This window comes from Rhinopithecus bieti, unplaced genomic scaffold (assembly GCF_001698545.2).
Source record: "Rhinopithecus bieti isolate Rb0 unplaced genomic scaffold, ASM169854v2 scaffold_3062, whole genome shotgun sequence".
Lineage (NCBI taxonomy): Eukaryota > Metazoa > Chordata > Mammalia > Primates > Cercopithecidae > Rhinopithecus > Rhinopithecus bieti.
In genome coordinates this window covers 3,356,239-3,375,869 of record NW_016804432.1, presented here as the reverse complement: position 1 = coordinate 3,375,869, position 19,631 = coordinate 3,356,239, and the positions used below count along the sequence as shown (strand labels likewise).

The 19,631-nt window shown below is 32.5% G+C and overlaps 1 protein-coding gene across 1 annotated transcript in view; it reads left to right on the top strand.

The window, feature by feature from the left end:
- AGPS (alkylglycerone phosphate synthase) overlaps window positions 1-19,631 on the top strand; it is a 160,781-nt gene that overhangs the window by 109,711 nt on the left and 31,439 nt on the right. The window contains 6 exon segments of the mRNA XM_017868293.1: window positions 78-140; window positions 4,652-4,684; window positions 4,686-4,730; window positions 6,579-6,691; window positions 12,377-12,446; window positions 15,148-15,209. Coding sequence (XP_017723782.1) covers window positions 78-140; window positions 4,652-4,684; window positions 4,686-4,730; window positions 6,579-6,691; window positions 12,377-12,446; window positions 15,148-15,209 — 386 coding nt within the window.

Below are 19,631 nucleotides of genomic sequence, written 5' to 3'. Positions count from 1 at the left end.
TAATATTCATATTCTACCTGTCTAGCTTTTTACTGTATTAAATTTGTATCACCTTTTTTTTTTTCTTTTTAAAACAGAGATGTGCTCCGGCATCTATTCGCCTCATGGACAACAAGCAGTTTCAGTTTGGTAAGTAAGGAGTGATAATTTTAAAATGTCATTTAGCCACAGAAATTTATGAAATATCAGTAGAAAGAGTATGGAGTGCAGAGGTAGAAAGAACGTCAGTCTTGCCTTTCAGGAAGGTGTCAGTCTAATGAAGATAGACAATTACATAAATGAGTGAGGGCAGCAGTGTTGGAGGTCCTGTGAAAGAAGACTGCACTGGATACCATGGGCTGCAAATGAAGGAATTGATTCTTCTTGATTTTGCTTGAGGTTAGAGTCAGAAAAGGCTTTTATAAGAGAGATGCTTGAGCTAAATCTTCAAAGGTGAATACAAGTTTGCCTAGATGTCTCTTCTCTACCAGACTTCTTCACTTAGCAGCAAAAATGTGAAGGTGTGAAATTCAATAATGTGTGTTAACGACTTCAAATCGTTCTGTGTGGTTCAAATAGAGGGTAGGGTTAGGGTTGTTATATGAGATAAAGTTGGATAGGTGGACTAGGGCTTTGCAGGATAGATTTGGATTTTGTCTTGTCAGCAGTGGGATTTCTTTGAAGAATAAAATCAATCAACTTTACGTCTTAGCTCATTCTGGCAGCACTGTACAGGATAGATTAGAAGGGTACATGCATGGAGGAGAGACACTAGGAGATGAAACAGTTCAAGAAGCAAAGTTTGAGGACTTTGAGCATGGCAGCAGCAATGGAGATAGAGAACAGATGATAGATTTTCAGAAAATCAATTTGCTAACTGGATGTGGAAGGCTAAATAAAAGGAGGAGTTGAAGACAACACCTAGACTGATTGGACTGATTGGGTAGATTAAATAACATAGAAGAATGGGTGGTGGTCTTGGGAAAAAGATATTATAATGGGTTTTAGTTATATTGTGAAATTTACTTTGGGATTTAAGTTTATAGAATTTCAATATCCTCAAAACAATTCCTAAAATCATGGGAGTGATCGCTCAGTAGTAAATACTAAAGGCAAAGATAGGCAGGCTTTTGTCATGTCTAAAAGTAAGCTGAGATTTTAATTTGGGGAAGCATGGTTATAGTTATATAGAAACTTAACTAAAGTCAGGTTCATAACATACCAAGAGTTTTAAAATTACATTCTTCTAAGTTAGTCATAGTTGTTTATTTCTTTAAGTAAATTACTTTCAAAATACTATACTACTGACAAAAGTTTAAGATAAATATGTTCTATAGGTAATGAAATACTTAAATCAAGTGAAAAACCACTTGTGTGTTTTGGCCTGCATTTAGAGATCTTAAAGAGATTATTAATCTTATCTAATTAATAAGACTGTGTTATTCATTTATATGTTATTGTTGTTGTAAACAATATTAGACATAGGCACCTTTGTAAAATTAGTTATGATTTGGCCATACTTATTTATAATTGAAATCCGTAACAATTTAAAGTGAAGGTTTAAAGAAAGTCTCCCTGTCATCCCTCTTCCATGTTCTCATTACTATACCTGAAAACATACTTACTTGCTCCCCTCTAGCTTGCTCCCGTCTGTGGTATTATAGGTTCTGCCTTCTCTAGTCTTCACTGTGTCTCCCCTCCCTCTGCCCTTTACTTAGCCACCAAAGTGATCCTTTTGAAATACAGATCTGATCATGCTTTTTGGCTGTCTGTATAACCTTTTTTACTTTTCAGTTTTAATTGAAGCCTTTACATTAATATATCCTCCCATGGCTTCATGATCAAGCAACAGAGGAAATAATGCTTAGCACAGCAAAGGGTGTCCAGACCCTGCACTAACCATATGGCTGATTGGTTGGTGTTTATACCACATTGGTTGTTAACAAAGCACATGCCATATTATTAGTTGTGAATATTTTTAATATGGTATCTACCTCAGGTACAACTCTTAATATATTATATTGACATCTAATTTTAGTATCTTGAAATGATATATATCATTGAGTATAATGAAATAATCCGAAGATGTCCTCTGTAAACTAAAGTTCCTCAACTTTAGGGTATGTTTTAAGTCATTTTCTATCACCTGCACTTATCACATAATAGGCATTTATATGTTGATTCAATTAGTCATCAAACTGGCAAGGTTTGATGACCTTAGGTGAACAAATCCTAAATAGCATAGTGCTGATCACATTGTCAATAGCACACTTGATAAAATTCTCTTCATGACTGTTCGTCAGAGTGGTATCCCCACTTTACAAATGACTCAAAGGCTCATTACTTTGACCACAGTCCACAAGTCATATGTGGTGGAGCTGGGGATGAACCCAGATTTGTCTGACTACAAAGCCCAAGAGTTTTTGCACTGTCTATAACCCCTGCTTTAAAGTTAGATAATTAATAAATCCATTTAAATGACTTGATTAACATTGAAACAACAGAAAATTCACTAATCAAACCGTCCAGCTAGTAAATGTGGATATTAGTTTAATATTTAAAAAAACCACAATAGCGACTGGGCGTTGTGGCTCACACCTGTAATCCCAGCACTTTGGGATGCCAAGGCAGGCGGATCACCCGAGGTCAGAAGTTTGAGACTAACCTGGCCAACATGGTGAAACCCTGTCTCTACTAAAAAAAAAAAATATAAAAATTAGCTGGGCATGGTGGCAGGCGCCTGTAGTCCCAGCTACTTGGGAGGCTGAGGCAGGAGAATTGCTTCAACTGGGGAGGCAGAGGTTGCTGTGAGCTGAGATCACACCACTACTCTCCAGCCTGGGCGACAGAGTGAGACTCTGTCTCAAAAAAAAAAAAAAAAGGAAAAGAAAAAACCCACAATAGCTAGAATATATTTAAAATGTAATTATATTGATAGGCAACATATTTAAGAAAAAGTAAAAGATAATATTTTCTAGTTGATACTAATGCTTAATATCCACTTAATACCCACTTAAAAGTCAGTATCACTTTTACAATAATTTATTCTTCGAAGTTATCATGTCACCTTAGTATCAGAGATGTATGTGAGTAATTCTACTAGCGTTAATGGAAATTGTGCATATAAATCTCAATGAGTTAAGTTGAACATTTACCCTTAAGGATTATTTCATATCAGAGTAGTATCATATGGAGTCCTCATGCATTATATAAAGATAAGTGAATCTTTTGTATAAAGGCTTTTGTATAAAAAATAGATAATTTCAACTTCTGCCAAGAACACAACACGCACATTCAGTATAAAAATGTTTATATATTTATTTCTAATTGTTAATATAGGATGAGTTCCATCTGGGACCAGAAATGAATGTTTTGATGATACATTATTTCTATCTTTATAGATATTAGAAATTATCTCTTAAAATGCTAGTTATACTAGGGAGCATCTCTGATAGTTTAAAATAAAAGAAAAAAATCCCCAAACATATCTCTTACTTGTGATCAAGGAGCTCAAAAAGATTGCTAGGTTGATCTCTATCTAACCTGCAGTTCAGTTTGTTTGTTTGTTTGTTGCTTTGTTTTAATGCCCCAGGTATAGCATAGATATCTAACTCTTAGCTTCTGGTTAAGACTTCTATTACTTGGTCTTTTATGTAACACAGTTTCCTATTATAATCAGCAAAAATGTAGTAATAAGTAGTATTACAGATTGAGATTCTTATAAAAAATGGATAGAAAAAAACTACCAGTGATAGTTTTATAAACAGCTAGTTTACTGTTTCTAAACTAAACAAAAGGAAGGGCCTACACTTTAAAAACAAACAAAATCCCCAAACCTTGAAGTCTTTTTTAAAAAAATAAACTTTTTATTTGGAGATAATTTTGATTTACTTAAGATTGAGATTCTTTATAAAAATTCTGTATAAATGGTATGACACCTTTTTCTGAATTGGGCTGCTAACACTGAAGCCAGATGCATGACTCTTAAATGTAACAGTCATAGGAGTTGAGTCATCGTTTCTTTCTGAAAACAGTGAGAAAACAGTCAAAGGTTTTCACTCAATTAAGCTTAATCTGCAGGCAAAGATGTTAATTTAACAGATTTTGAGACTCCGTTTATGTTATTTTGGCAATTTTAACTCTCCGGGTGTGATTAAGGACTTCAATTGCTAGTTTTATGCCACGAATTCTGGCTGAATTAAGAATTAATTAAGAAACAACCTTAAACTTGTTGTTAACTCCATATTTGGTTATAGTTCTGAATAGTTTCTATATAATTAAAAAAAAAAAAAAGTAAAACCAGCCACCATGGGTGTTCTTAATGAAATAAAAATTAATGAAGTAATTTTATTATGTGTAAACCATACCATTGAAAGATACCTAAACTATGTGTAGTATTAATTACATATAGTAATTTGACTTGAAAAATCAAATTTATAATGTGATTTGTAAATAAAAAGTTGTGACATTTGAAAGAAGATAAAAGTATCAAACATTAATATAACTATATATCTTAATATAAATATGTAAATAACATGGGAAGATTTTAAAAAATTAAAGTCATGAAAACTTTTACTTTCTTTAGATACTAACTTGGAGTACGCTGTCTTCGATCTTCTGAAAAACACAGGAAATAACCGTATTCTGATTATAAACTTTTTTCTCTTCTTAGGTCATCGCTCTTAAACCTCAAGTTTCCTCTATCTTTTACATCATTTTTGGACGGGTTAAAAAAGTTTTATATTACAAAGGTAAGAATTTTTATAAAATGCTAAAATTTTTAAATGCTTAAGATATCTGTTTTCTGCTTTCTTCCCACACGCACCTATTATAAGAGTGTTTTTCCATGTTGCTGTGTACATTTCAGAAGTATAATTTTTTATGTTGGAATAAATATTAAGTAAATCAATTAGGCAATCAGTTTCAGAAAATTTTAATTATTTTCCAGTTTTGAAGCTTCTAAAAATAACACTGCATTTGATCAGTTTTGTTTTCATAACATTTTCTATAGTTTGAATTTTTTTCCTTTATGGAAGATATCCATAAAGTGAAATAAGAGTGTGGATTTTTTTTAACCTATGATTGTTGAATTTTTTTCCTAGAGTGTTAGCACCTTCTTTTCCTTTCATCCTTGTTATTCCATGTGGGATTCTTTTTGTTACATTTTAAATTTACCAGGGAGAAACAGTACTTTCTTCTAGTTCATGTTTTTTGAAGCTCCAATGGGACTGAACTTTAACACTTTCTTTTATTTTCTAGATCTAATTTTGTATGAATTCGTTGGATATGTTTATTTTGCCAGGTGGTGGTGGGGTAGCAGCTTCATGTTTTTTTCTTGGTGCTTTGATGTGTCCTTTTGAGATTGGAATTATTAGATACCCTTTGTCATAAATGTTGTAAATCATTTTTTTTTTCCAGGCAGGCATCTCCTTTTTTAATCGGGATTTTTATTTTTTGGTGTAAAATTTTATTTTTTGGTGTTCAAATTTTATCTCTTTTCCTGTGATTAGTTAATATAGTTTAAGCTTAGAAAAGCCTTCATTCCTCCAGAAATATGATCAGGGCCATTTTCTTCACTCTCTCTCTTATAATAAATGAGAATTAAAAAAAAAAATTGTCTTTCTTACTATTTGTATTTATTTCAATTTTATTATGTGAAAAAGATCTAAATTAATCTTCCCCTCCTGCTCCTCCAATTGTTAACCAGTTGTGGCAGCACCATTAATTAATCTGTGCTTCTCATACATTGATTTGCTATGCCTCATATCTTATATGCTTATCTAAGAAATAGACACCATTTTAGTGCATCTCAGTCTCTTTTAATGAGCTTTTTGTTCTTAAAAAATTAAATAGATTTCATTGTTGTAGGTCTGTTTTTCCCTCTTGCTATTCAGAATTTTCCTTGTTATCACCATCACCTATTTATTATTCTAGAAAAATTTTAGAAACTTTTCATCATTTTAGGAAGTTCATTGTGTTTTTTTTATTAGAATTGGAAGAAACTAGTACATTAATTTGGAGAAATATTGAGTGATTTATAATACTTAGTTTATGCATTTAGGAGCATATGTCTTACTCATCTTTTTTTGGATATGTTTTAGATATGTTTCCTAATGTATTTCTTTTTAAGATTGCTAGATACTATTTTAGTTTTATGCATAAGATTGCCTTTGAAAACTTTATTTAATAAGAAGTCATTGTTAGTCTGTAGGGATGTTGTTGGTTTTTGCTTCCCACCCAATATATCCAGCTACTTTATTCTATCATTCTGCAGTTTTTTATTTGATTCTTTATCATAGTTATTATTTCAACAAGTTATTTGTTGTATTTACATAAGCAGTATGTCACTATGATTAACACTGTGGCATACTTTGAAATAAAGTGTCTTTTCTGTGCTGAATAGTTTTGCTACATTGTAATCACCTGAATAGGTTTATTAAACGTTCTTAGTGATTGACATGTAAAGTTCCAAAGCTCAGTTTTTAAGAAATCCATGTATTTGAATACCCCATATCAGAAGGAAATGAGCAAAGTGTATTTTGATTTATTATTTTGTGGGATAAGACTTATCTGTAATAATAATAATTTTTTTTTTGTAGTTTAAAGGATTTGACCCAAATCAGCTAAGTGTAGCCACATTGCTGTTTGAGGGGGACCGTGAGAAGGTTCTTCAACATGAAAAACAAGTGTATGATATTGCTGCAAAATTTGGGTATGGCTTCAAGTTCATAATGCCAAGAGAAAGAAAGTTAAAAGCTAAGATTCTAATACCATCCAGCAGTTATTAAAAGTACTAGGTATTAATGTCTCCAAGCAGACTGCATGTCTCAAAGCAGTTAATTTCAGTTTGGTATTAAATTTGTGGTAATGTATGATAGTAAATTTAAAATATTGTTTTGGTTTACTTCCAAAATTTTTAGGAAGTTAGATTGATATGTTGCTCTTGTCTAATTATATATATATTATTATTTAAACATTGTATTTTCCTAGATTTTACATTAATGTCAATTTCGTGATATTTGTTCTACTAGAGTAAAATAGAAAATTCATTGTCCTCTTACTCTGTGGTGATAATACTGTATGTATAAAGCATGCTACTAGTGTGTTTTTAAAAGAAAATTATGTTTAATCGAAGGTATTTGATAAATTATCTATACTCCACCCCCTGTCACTTACTGTTTTGTGTTGGTATAAAGAAACAGAAAACATTTCACATCTATAACCAACTGAATAATGGTAGCGTGGTTTCTGTCTTCTTGATGGATTGTAAGACTGATCGATGAGAACTATAGTGAAAATGCCATTTATCAGGACTACATTTTTTCCTTTCCTTTTAAAGTACATAAACTAACAATTTCTAGACACTAATCTTTCCTTATTTTATTTTAGGGATTAAAATATATCATATCCATTATGCTTAATATGAGTTCTTTGTAAAATTTATTTTCATTTCTTTTTTGTTGTTTTTTAAGAAAACAAATGAACACTTAATTCGGAGCCATGTGTTTTAGAATGCCCCACTTTTATGTATTTTTTTCATATGTAAGCCCTTTATTTCTAGGGTTGTCTGAATTTAGTGTTAACGTGCAGTATTCTTAAAGGGGAAAAGAGTCTAATCTTAGACTTAAATTTTAGTTTACTTTTGTACTATTTTTAAGTATTGAAAATGTCTCACTTTTATTTTTACCCTATTCTGAAATTGGCAAATGGAATTTTAATTTTTTCAGTAAAAGAGAAAGTTTATTCATCTTTCATATTTTCTCAATAACTGTTTTGGGAATTGCTGATATTTTAACTAAATCACTTAAAATAATTATGTTACAAAATCCAAGTAATGACCAGAAGACTTGAATTTCAGGTCATCTTACTTTAGCTGGAATTTTTGAAATGCACATGTTTTCCTTCCCAGAAGGAATTTATCCCTATGTATATACTTAGTTTCTAATGTATAGAGAGTATGTATGTAATTTGATTAAAAGACTGTTTTCTTAAAACATATGATATTAGTAAGAAACAAGGAGATTTAAAACCTACTCTAGCCTTAAATATTAGAGACTGAAACTTTAAAAAATTGTTCATTGTATATTTAAATATTTACTTGGATTTCATAATTTCTCAGAAGGACTTGTAGGAAAATGGAAGGGTGCATTTTGCTTTATCATTTGAATAACTGTATATAGGGTTAAATTTGCTTAGTTTCACCTCAGTCCTCTCCCCGGTCACACACACCTCCACATCTGTACACGAACCCACACACAGAGGAATTTCAGTTTTTAGGATCTATCTTTATAATTTCAATTAAGTATGACTAGTAAGTCATCACTAGTTAGTAATGTGTCACATTTCCTGTTAGAATGGGGTAGGATGATGACATAATGCTTGTTTGTTGTGCCTCATAATTTTTATAGGGCATGACCTGTCTTTTCTTGTGCATCACTGTTGATGTCTAGTTATTACTAAATACTTGATTTAGTAATTGTTGAATGAATGAATGTAAGTGAATGCTATATTTTCCTGATATCTTTTATTCTACTTTGTTTATGCCTAATTACTGTGCCACCTGTAAAACAGTGTTTTTTCATCTTTAGGTATTTGTCAAAACATTTTGTCAGGTTTTTTGTTTGTTTGTTTGTTTTTGTGTTTTTTGAGACAGAGTCTTGCTCTGTCACCCTGGCTGGAGTGCAGTGGTGTGATCTCAGCTCACTGCAACCTCTCTGCCTCCCGGATTCAAGTGATTCTCCTGCCTCAGCCTCTTGAGTAGCTGGGATTACAGGCTCATGCCACCACGCCTGGCTAACTTTTGTATTTTCAGTAGAGATGGGGTTTCACCATATTGGTCAGGCTGGTCTTGAACTCCTGACCTTGTGGTCCACCCGTCCCGGCCTCCCAAAGTATTGGGATTACAGGCATTCATTTTGTCAGTTTTAATTTGAGCCATCAACTGACATGAATGTCAGTAATGCCAGTTTTGTTTTCTTATATGTCACTATCCATTTACCAATTAAAAATATAGGTGAATCTTCTTTAAGATATGGCATCCAGCTGCCTTCAGATACTGATACTTAGGCCCAAGCCCTATTGCTGTACTTCCAGCAGTTTTGCTTACTCAAACAAAACTTGTATCAAATTTGTCCATTAAAAATAGGTTGTAGTAAATGAGATTCAATTTAAAGCAAGGGTAAAGAGTTAAAGACTGGCTCCGTTTGAGGTCTCATTTTTTTTTTTTTTTTTTTTTTTTTTTTTTTTTTTTTTTCTTTTTTTTTTTTTTTTTTTTTTTTTGCTGTTATTTGTTCCTTCTTAGTTATAATTTATTTCTTAATGTGCTTTCATCCTGGCTCCCTTAGAGCTATTTCAATTTTTTGTTTTGTTTTGTTTTTGAGACAGTGTCTTGCTCTGTCTCTCAGGTTGGACCTGATCATGGCTCACAGATGGGGTTTTGCCATGTTGCCCAGGTTGGCCTCAGACTCCTGGGCTCAAGTGATCTTCCCACCCTGTCCTCCCAAAATGCTGGGATTACAGGCATGAGCCACTGTACCGGGCCTATTTTAAGTCTTTAATACTTGGAAATATCCTCTTTTGGTTTTCTATCAGAAGTTCTAGTATCCCACCAGTTTTCTGTAGGGACTAATTTTTTGTTATAATCACTGAAGATTCAAGGATATTTTACTTAGGTAAAATGCTACTCTTCCCACCCTCAATCCTCAATCATCTCTCCTGTGTAACAAGACAAAGGAAAGCACCACCAAGTTTTTTTCTGCTACAGTTTTCATGTGCTTGTTTAGCTCATGTATTTTATTTTGAATTGGGGCATTATTCATCTATCCCTTATTTTTTTGTTTATGAAACTCTCTACTGCCTCATTAGCTTTACATTGATTTTTATGAAGTACTCCCAACAATTTAGAGCATTTTTATGTGTTGTCTTAGCCATTTTTTCTCTTTGCTTGCCTTTCACTTCCACCCCAACACAGTAATACCTTTGAACACATATGACCCAACAGAACATAGTAGCCACGTAATGAATAATCATACTTTGATTGTTTATCCATGTTTGCTAGTAATGTATTTTAACTTCTCCAAGAGCGGAGCAGAATAAACATTACCTGTCAGCACTCATGACAGGTGTTTTGACATTTCCCATAGAACTTAAGGTAATATGTTATTGTTATTTTTAAAGCATGCTTAAGTTGTTTAATGTAATTCAACATGAGAGTGATTAGGTTCACCAGATGGCCCTTTTATATAAAAAGATTGTCTCTCATTCCTCTTTCATTAGTCTTTCCAGTCCTTCCTCATGAGATAGCTTTAAATTTGTTTAAAAACCTTGAATTGATGTTTGAAATTTGTGGAGACAGCAGGAAGTAGGGGATGGATGTTGCTACTTTTAATATAAAGCAGTTTGAATCTACATGCAGTCATTTTGGAGTGATTACAAAAGTCGCAATTTAGAAGCATTTAATTTTTAAGCCCTACTATTCTTATATATTGTATTTTAAGGTAATTCTGGCTAGAATATTGACAATTCTGAAAGCTAAAAGAGAAAAGTTTCAAAAGTTCAATCCTAAGTCTGTGATTTCCTTGTAAAGCCCAGACTGACTGTGCTTCTTTGAGCTTATGAATTTAGAAAGGACATCCACTTTCTTCCTGCTTTAAGTGAGAAAATGCATGTTTCTCTGTGGTTTGTCTCCCTGCGTCCTAATGTGAACAGATCTGTTTCCTCCCTGCTGCCAGAAATTAGAAATATTAAAAGAGGGTCTAAAGAAAGATGACTTGGGACTGAAAAGTAGGACTTTTTGTCTCATCTTGATATAACAGAGGCAAGCCTACTAAATGTTTATACCTGTTACTTCTCATCAAGTACATACTTGGCATTCTCTTTTCTCAAATATTCCCAACACAGGTGTCTTACACCCTTTCCTACTCCTTTTTCTCTTTTCCTTTCCTTCCACCACTAGGTTCAGGATGGATGAACTGTTTCTGTTTCCTAGACCTGTGGTGGTTTTTCTGTCTTGGACTCAAGAGTCTGACTCTATTTTATATCTACTTGAGCTATGGCCTAAGCTATTTTCCTTTAAGCACTTGCCACAGCAGTTTTCTGACGTGTTTTCCTTTTGTTTTGAAACTTTATTTGGCTTTCTACCTCCAACCTCACATCCAGCTCAGAATTGTGTTCTTTCTCTTCTTCTCACTTTCAGCTGCTTGACCGAAGTTTTATCTTCTTTGCTCATTAACATTCTAATACAAACAGTCCCCTTCTTTTTTTTTTTATTATACCCCATTCTCAAGTAGTTCTAGACTACAGCTGCTTATATCAAATCTTTGCCACTTCTTTTGGATAACACCATCTACCTATAATGGCAAGTCAGGAAATTTTGATTTAGCCCACTTAGCGTGAAATTATCTTACAGTATTTGTACAGAACAAGAGTACATCTACATTGTAGTAATTACTTACTACCAAATTCAACACAACTTCAGAAGAAGAAAATATTTAATTATAAGGTGTTAATTGAGGCCATAAGATAAACAATTTTTCCTTTAGTTGACCAAAGTTAAAATTTTAATTTCTGTATGATAATGGAAAAAGCATAATTAAAACTATTTACTAATGGTAGTAGAAAACAGTATTCATTCATTGTCTTTTAAAATAAGAATAACTTTTACAAGCAAGAGTACTTGGACTACATTATGTGTTATATGGGATTAATTCTAACTAGATCATCAAACACAATTTCTATGGATGAAATTTTCAAATTGAAAGAAATAGTTTATATGTTCATAGTAATAAGAACTTACCTGTGTTGTTCTTATATTTGTTTATACATTACTTTATAAAATATTTCTATGTAAATATGTTTTGTCTCTCATTTAAATCATAAATTTCATAAAATAAACACCACATCTAACATTCCAAATACTATGTGTTCATGTATTCTGGAAGTTTCTCAGTATTGGGGAGTTGCTAGTCAGTCATCACATTTCTTCAAATGTGAGTAAGACAATAATATATGAATATATGAGTAAGAATATGATGAATAAAATAAGATTACTTGTGTGAAGATTATTTTAGCTTGTTTGTTTCTCATAGTTAATTCTTTCTGTGCTCTTTTGTGAATATGGGTAGACGTAGTTGAGTTTATGAGTCAATTTTATTTGGTGAATGAAAGTTTGAAATTAAGATGAAACAAATATTAAAATGTTTTCAGATTTTGTTATTCAAACTTATTCTCTTGGCAGCTTTTGATACATTTATGATAAATGAGATTAAGATAAAAATGAAATGCAGTGTAATATATGTTAATCTGTTAAGCAGTTGTCTTGAGGTATCATATCCGTTTGGTTAGTTTTATATATTTTTAATAGTTGATTTGAAATTAACAGTTTATTCTTTAATTACAGTGGGTTGGCAGCTGGAGAAGATAATGGACAGAGAGGTTATTTGCTGACCTATGTCATTGCATACATTCGAGTAAGTTATATCATATTTCCCTTGCCACTTAATTTATGTTGCAAACAATACTTTTTCTTACTTTGAGTGAATGCAATTGTCTTCCCTATTTTAAAAAATTTTAAGCTACTGTAATTTAGCATATTATTTTATATGAACCTTGTTTTAGCTACAAATCTTCAGAAGCCCATTTAAACCTTCTCCATATGTTCTTGAAGAAGTTAAAGATGATTTAATGTCTTTCTGCTCTTTAAAAGAATGGAGCCTTTCTCTGTTTAAAAGTTGAGCATACCATTCATAACATTATTTGGTTAAAATCAAGCTGTTTTACTTAGGAACATTCTTCACTTAATAATCTGTTTTAATGATGTGTAAATCTTTAACTGTTTTAAAATTTTGATATTTAACTTGATGTAGTTATTTGTTCACTGACGATGATTATAGAATTAAAGAAATAATTATGTGTGCTTGAGCACTCAAATGTTTCTAATTCTAGATGTCCTACTTACGATATACTGAAATTGTCTTATCTCAATCTGCTGTATTTACTGATATGAAATTGTTCTTTCGAAATTTTATTTTTTCAGTTTAGTTTTTTTTTCTACTTTGTGTAACAAGAATTCCGATTCTAATTGGTTTTTCCTGCGTTCTGGGTTACTTTTTTTTTTTTTTTTTTTTTTTCCTGTTTACTTATTAAGATCTTTATTTTAAAATCATTTTTTCAGATATCCTATTGAAATTTGGTTCAAAAACTCAACTTTCCGCCTTTTTTTTTAATCATAAAGTTTGTTTGGAAATTTATACATAATAGATGTACATATTTTCAGGGTACATATGATATTTTGATAGCTTCATATGATATGTAAAGATCGAATCAGGATTGGGATATCCATCACCTCCAAATACTAAATTTACTAATTTTTCTCTTGGAAATTTTGAGCCTTATACACAACAATTGTTGTAAGCTTATATACAACATGCATTTACTTCTCTAAAAAAAGCTGAATTATTATGTTCTCATTTTAGCAAAAATTTAATCCTAGCTAAAATCTGAATTTTAAATTGCAGTGAATTTGAAGCATTTTTTGTCCCCTGCCCCCACAGTGATGATGATAAGTAAAAGTGTATTTATTGCCTGTTCAGCATTTTAGAAATTTTGATTAAGAGATGTACTGATCGGGCCGGGCATGGTGGCTCACGCCTGTAATCCCAGCACTTTGGAGGCCGAGGAGGGCGGATCACCTGAGGTCAGGAGTTCGAGATCAGCCTCACCAACATGGAGAAACCCCATCTCTAATGAAAATACAAAATTAGCCAGGTGTGGTGATGCATGCCTGTAATCCCAGCTACTTGGGAGGCTGAGGCAGGAGAATCACTTGAACCCAGGAGGCGGAGGTTGCAGTGAGCCAAGATCGTGCCATTGCACTCCAGCCTGGGCAGTGAGCGAAACTCCATCTAAAAAAAAAAAAACAAAAAAACAGATGTACTGATCATGAAAGGTAATAGATGATTGTAGATCTTGTAAATAATATCTACCTTTATAGGCTGTCAGTATCATAGTTTCTTCCCAAAATAAGCATTTTGAATATACATAAAATGTTGTTTGTTAGGCATTTTCTCTGAGGATATTGGCCTTTTCCCCATAATACTGAATTCAGAATTCTAGAAAATGAAATATAACTAACAAGTACAGCATAGACACAATTTGGAGTATCTATCTTAATTTTTAAGGTTCTAGTTAATGTTAAAACTGAGTCAAAAGCAAGTTAAGAGATTCTACCCCCCTACCCCGGAGTTACATATTTTATGTTTTTGTAAGTTTTACAGTGGTTAATACCATTGTCTCCAAATATACTTTTACTGAATAAATGAGTGCATTAGAGAAAAACATGTTTTAGATCAGATCAGTAATTTGGGGATTTTTTTTTCCCCCAAGCACAGGTGGGTTGAAATGACTCATTTTACTTGAAGTGAAAACTTAACATACGTTGAGTTTTCTGCCTTATAAAACTTTCTTTCAAATCTCTGGACTTCACTGGTGGCTTATGAAGCTTTCTTTCCAATTTTGATGATAGAACAATTTTGCTCTGGATAAAGAAATTTAAGTATTATAAGTTACTTGTAATATGAGTATTACATCCTCTACACTATAAAGTATTTTCCTAGTAGAAGTGCCTCCAGATGTTTGATCTATCCTGTCACTTCAGATAGATGCACTATATTACTATATTTTCTAAATTTGTTTTTAAAGAGAAGTTGATTTTAAGAAAAAAAATCTCCTCCTTCTAAATACCTTCCCCGCTGCCCCCAACTTCTTGATCTTCCTACTCCTTTGATCTTGACTAATTTTCGATATTGGTTAATTTACTATTTATGCCACTAAAATTCTATTCTGTCAATATTCTCTGCATGTACATAGATTGTTCATGGATAGAAACTCCATTCACTAAAGAAATAAATTTGAGTTCTTACCCTGAATCAGGCACTCTGCCTGGTGCCAAGGATACAGAGGAGAATAGGACAGCCAAGGTTCCTTTAGTTATCGAGGCTGCATCTCACTCCAGGGACAACTTTTCAGTACTCTTATGAGGTGGATAGTAAAGAGCAGATGATGTTAAATTAGAAGCATGTGATACTAACAATGAATATGAAAGACTAACAGTGTTATTGATTCTTCTGCATCTGTTGTAGTTTCTTGATTTTTCTCTTTGTGTCTTAATAGGACTTGGCTTTGGAATACTATGTATTAGGAGAATCTTTTGAGACCTCTGCTCCTTGGGACAGGTAAAATACAATAAAATGCCTGATATTATTCAAATATGCGATATGAATTGCTTGAAAAATGTTTCTTTGTGTGTGAATATGTAAGTGTAAAACATTTTATGAAGAAACATTGAGACAAGGCAGCTACTTTTATTTAAATTAATGTGTCCATCAGAATGCCATATTTTCAAGTGTTTTACTGGGTGGAGGGAGTTGAAGAAAATTTGTGATCCAAAGAACGAAGGTATTGTTGAGGTTTACATTTTGAAGAATGTTATTGAATGCTCTGTGTTACTATGTGGTTATACCTAACTTTGACTTAAATTCTTAAGTGATTAATATTGCCTAAGTATTCTCGAAAAACTCCTCCCAAAGTACAAAACCAGTTAACTGTCCTTCATAACGTTATTTAGTTTTGATATTTGTATGTGTAAAATGGGAATTTAAGTGATTTATAAAGGAAATTTAGTTCAGGAAATTACGTACAATTTCTATTTTTAAATTTAAGCAAAATGTTGATACTGGAGCGTATTTTAGGAAATGACCCAAATAAGATAAATGGAAATAGATTTTAGAAGGTTTTTTTACTGGCAATACATACATATAGTATTGGTTAGTGAATTAATAAAAACTGATTAGGAAATGTGAAATGGCTTATTAATAGACCTGCGAGTTTTATTATAACTCATTCAGTAATAAAAAAAAAATTCTCAAAGAGATTGTCTATACAATCCCTTATTCAGAATGCTTGGGACCAGAAGTGTTTGAGATTTCAGGATATTTGTATTATATATTTACCAGTTGAGCATTCCATCCCTGGAAATTTCACTGGAAATCACTGGAGCATTTCTTTTGATCATCATGTTGGTACTCAAAAACTTTAGGATTTGGGGGCATTTCACATTTTGGATTTTGCAGGATATTCAACCTGTATATTTTATTTGTTTCTAGCATACTGATATTTTACTTTTCTTTATAAGAGTGATAAAGCACTTTAAATCTACAATGAAGTGTATAGGACATAACAAATCCCTGTGAATCTACTTCTTACATTGCATATCTTAATATTTTGGTTTCTTCCAATCTCTCTTTTTTCCCCCAGAAAACTTTTTACTTTTCTACGTGCAGTCATTGTCTACTGAGTTAGTACATTGGTGTTCATATTCCATGCATTGTTAGCTAGTAACCCAGTTTATATTATACTATCACTCTGTCATTCACAATTTTTTTTTTAATCAGCTTTCTCAAGTTGAAATGTTATTCACAAATGTTGATGCTAAATTTTAGCAAGGGGAATAAATCCCTTTGAATAAAAAAAAGTATCAAGTCATCAGCCTTTAAGTAGTAGAAATAGTTTGGCAGCTATTCATAGTGGTCTCAAAGACCTTTTTTAAAAAATTAATTTTTTTTTTAGTATGAAATTCATTTTATTTTAACTAAAATAAATGCTTAACATCTTTCCAAAATCAAAACTAAAGACAAACACTTAGAAAAAAGGGTGGAAACATATTTTTCCTTCCCTGGGGAAACCAGTAAGGCAGACGTTCTAATGGAGCTTGGTTTTTTCCACAGGACTAGTTTACGCAAACAGAATCTCTCTCCAGCCCTTTCTCTATGTCAGTGCTATCTACCTGGCAGGAAAAACCAAAAGAAACCCCGAAACAACCCCTCCCTGCAAATACAACACTGTACAAGGAACTTGAAAAGTTGGGGGAAAGACTTTTAATGCGTCTAAGACCATTTTAGTGTTTAATTCCTCTCTTTGGGTATCTTAGCCGGTTTGGATTGCTATACAGAGCACCTTAGACTGGGTAACTTAAATGTTCTTAGACAAGAAACAATTATTTCTTACAGTTCTGGAGGCTTGGAGTCTGAGATCAGGATGTTAACATGGTTGGGGTTTTGTTGAAGGCCTTCTTCCTGGTTTTATAGATGGCCATCTTCTTAATATCTTCACCTGGAGGAAAGCAGAGAGAGAGAGAAAGCAAACCCTCTCATATCTTTTTATAAAGCACTAATCCCATTCATGCAGCTCCACCCTCATAACCTAATGACCACCCAAAGGTCTCACCTTCTAATACCATCTAACTGGGGCTTCGGATTTCAATATATGAATTTTGAGAGGGACGCAAACATTCAGTCCATATCACTGGGACAGTGGGGGAGTGCAATGCTACCTCTTAAGAGTTAATGAATTTCCTTGTCATCAGTTAGTACTAATGATTGACATCTTGTTTTTTTATTCTTCCAACTGTGGAAGCTAATAGTGTGCAATTTTTTTTATTTCTCTTTATCTATTCTTTATATATACTTGCATATTTATTTAATTGACACACTGATAATTTCTGTTTTATGCAGTTACACGTTTGTTTACCTTTAAAACAATTTCTTCAGCTGAAGTTTTAATAATATTAATAGAAGGCAACTACATTTTTATGTAAAATTTACTTGTTGACAACCATTTAGCAATTTTCTTTTTCTTTCAAACCTTTAGCTAGAGGCCATGTTTGCAGTAGCCTGTGGGATCAGGGTCTTTAACTTTCACACATTATTAGATTATTGGCTTTTTCATATATAGGCCACTAAAGGGATTACTGGTCATACTAGTTTTTGTGTATTCCTAAGTGTCCCATCCTGTTGTGTTCCATCCCATCCCTACCACAATGGCCGCACCTGTTAGGTTCTCAATGAATATTCTTCATAGATTCTTATGAATGAGCTTGGGAATAATTTGAGATTACAGTCTGTGAAAATAGATATCTTAAGGGTTGGAGATTTTGAAAAAAAAATTTTTTTTTTTTTGAGATGGGGTCTCCCTCTGTCACCCAGGCCAGAGTGTAGTGATGCTATCACGGCTCACTGCAGCCTTGACTACCTGGGCTCAAGCGATTCTCCCATCTTGGCCTCCTAGGTAGCTAGGATCCCAGGTACACATCACCGTGCCTGGCTAACTTGTTTTGTTTCTAGAGATGAGGTCTCATTTGTTGCCTAGGCTGGTCTTGAACCACAAAAGGTGGCAAAGTGTATTGAATAATAATATCTAGAGGATGTAGATATAATAATAATAGATATTATAATAATAATAATATCTACATCTAGAGGATGTAGATATTATTCCAATGATATAAAAAAGCCCCAGGGAAGTTTTTTTCAGGGATGAAATGGTCAAGTGTTAAATTTGCTGATAAGTAAGAATTTGAAAGTATGCAGTTATGTTTCTGTCCTATAAAAGGATTGATCCAAGTGGACTGTGTTTGCCTTTGATCAAGTTCTGTGAGAGAATACTTTCAGAAACCTTTCCCTAAAAATTATTTACTGGAAGTGTCCCATTGGGGGTTATAACTGTTCAGTCCAGTCCTTTCTCCATCTTCTTTTCTTTATTCATCTATCAGTGAGGGTTTAGATATAAGGAACTCTTAATATTTTCCTGTTTACTGTTGTATTTGAGATGATTGGATACATTTAAGTGCTTTTAAACTGAAATGCAGTTCACACACAGTGGCATAACTTGCAAAGGACTGTTACAGCAGATGATTGTATTCTTAGTTTTTTTTAGACTACTTAGCTGTAGCACTTAAATTTCATTTTCTAGAGCCAACATAAAGAACTTATTCCAAAAAAAGAACTTACTACTTTTATAAATTTTGTAATATTCATTAACTCTTATAAATGTTAAATCTTAATAGATTTTATTTATATTTAAAGATTTGTTTTATAAGGTATATATTCAAAGTAAAGACATATTAAATATCGGTCATCTAAATGTTTTATGAGATATTTTTTCAAACATGCATCCTTGCCATTCTATACCTCTATGCATAAGTGATGCATAGATAACATTGATAAATCATGTATACCTGCAACTCTCATAAAGAATTTAACTTCATAGATAACATTGATAAATCATGTATACCTGCAACTCTCATAAAGAATTTAACTTAAGAACATTGTTTTATAAAATTAGAATTTATAAAATTTGCAGATACTATATTCATAAAATAAAAAAATGACATGCTAGTAAGACACTAAAGCCCTTTTTGTGTTTATATTTTAATTGTATACTGTTTGTTCTTCTTGGCAATATGGATAACTTTATTTTACAAAGTATGATCTGTTTAAATGCTACTGTTTTTATCAAATTGGTCCTCTTACAGTCAAGTCTGCGTCGTGAGACTAGAGATAAGCCAACCTTTTGAGTTTTTCTGGTATTTCAGGTCTCATCATGCTAAACAAATCAAGGTTTAAGACACAGAATCAGTGTCATTATGTGGCCAGGATATTTATTGGGGAATAAAATGGGACTTTTAGTAACAAATAGTCCAGCATAGCACATTAATACTTTACACAGTTTGTATTCAATAGATCTTTCACAGTTTGTATTCAATAGATCTCTCACAGTTTGTCTTCAATAGATCTTTTGTCAAATTGGATTTCAGCTTGAGA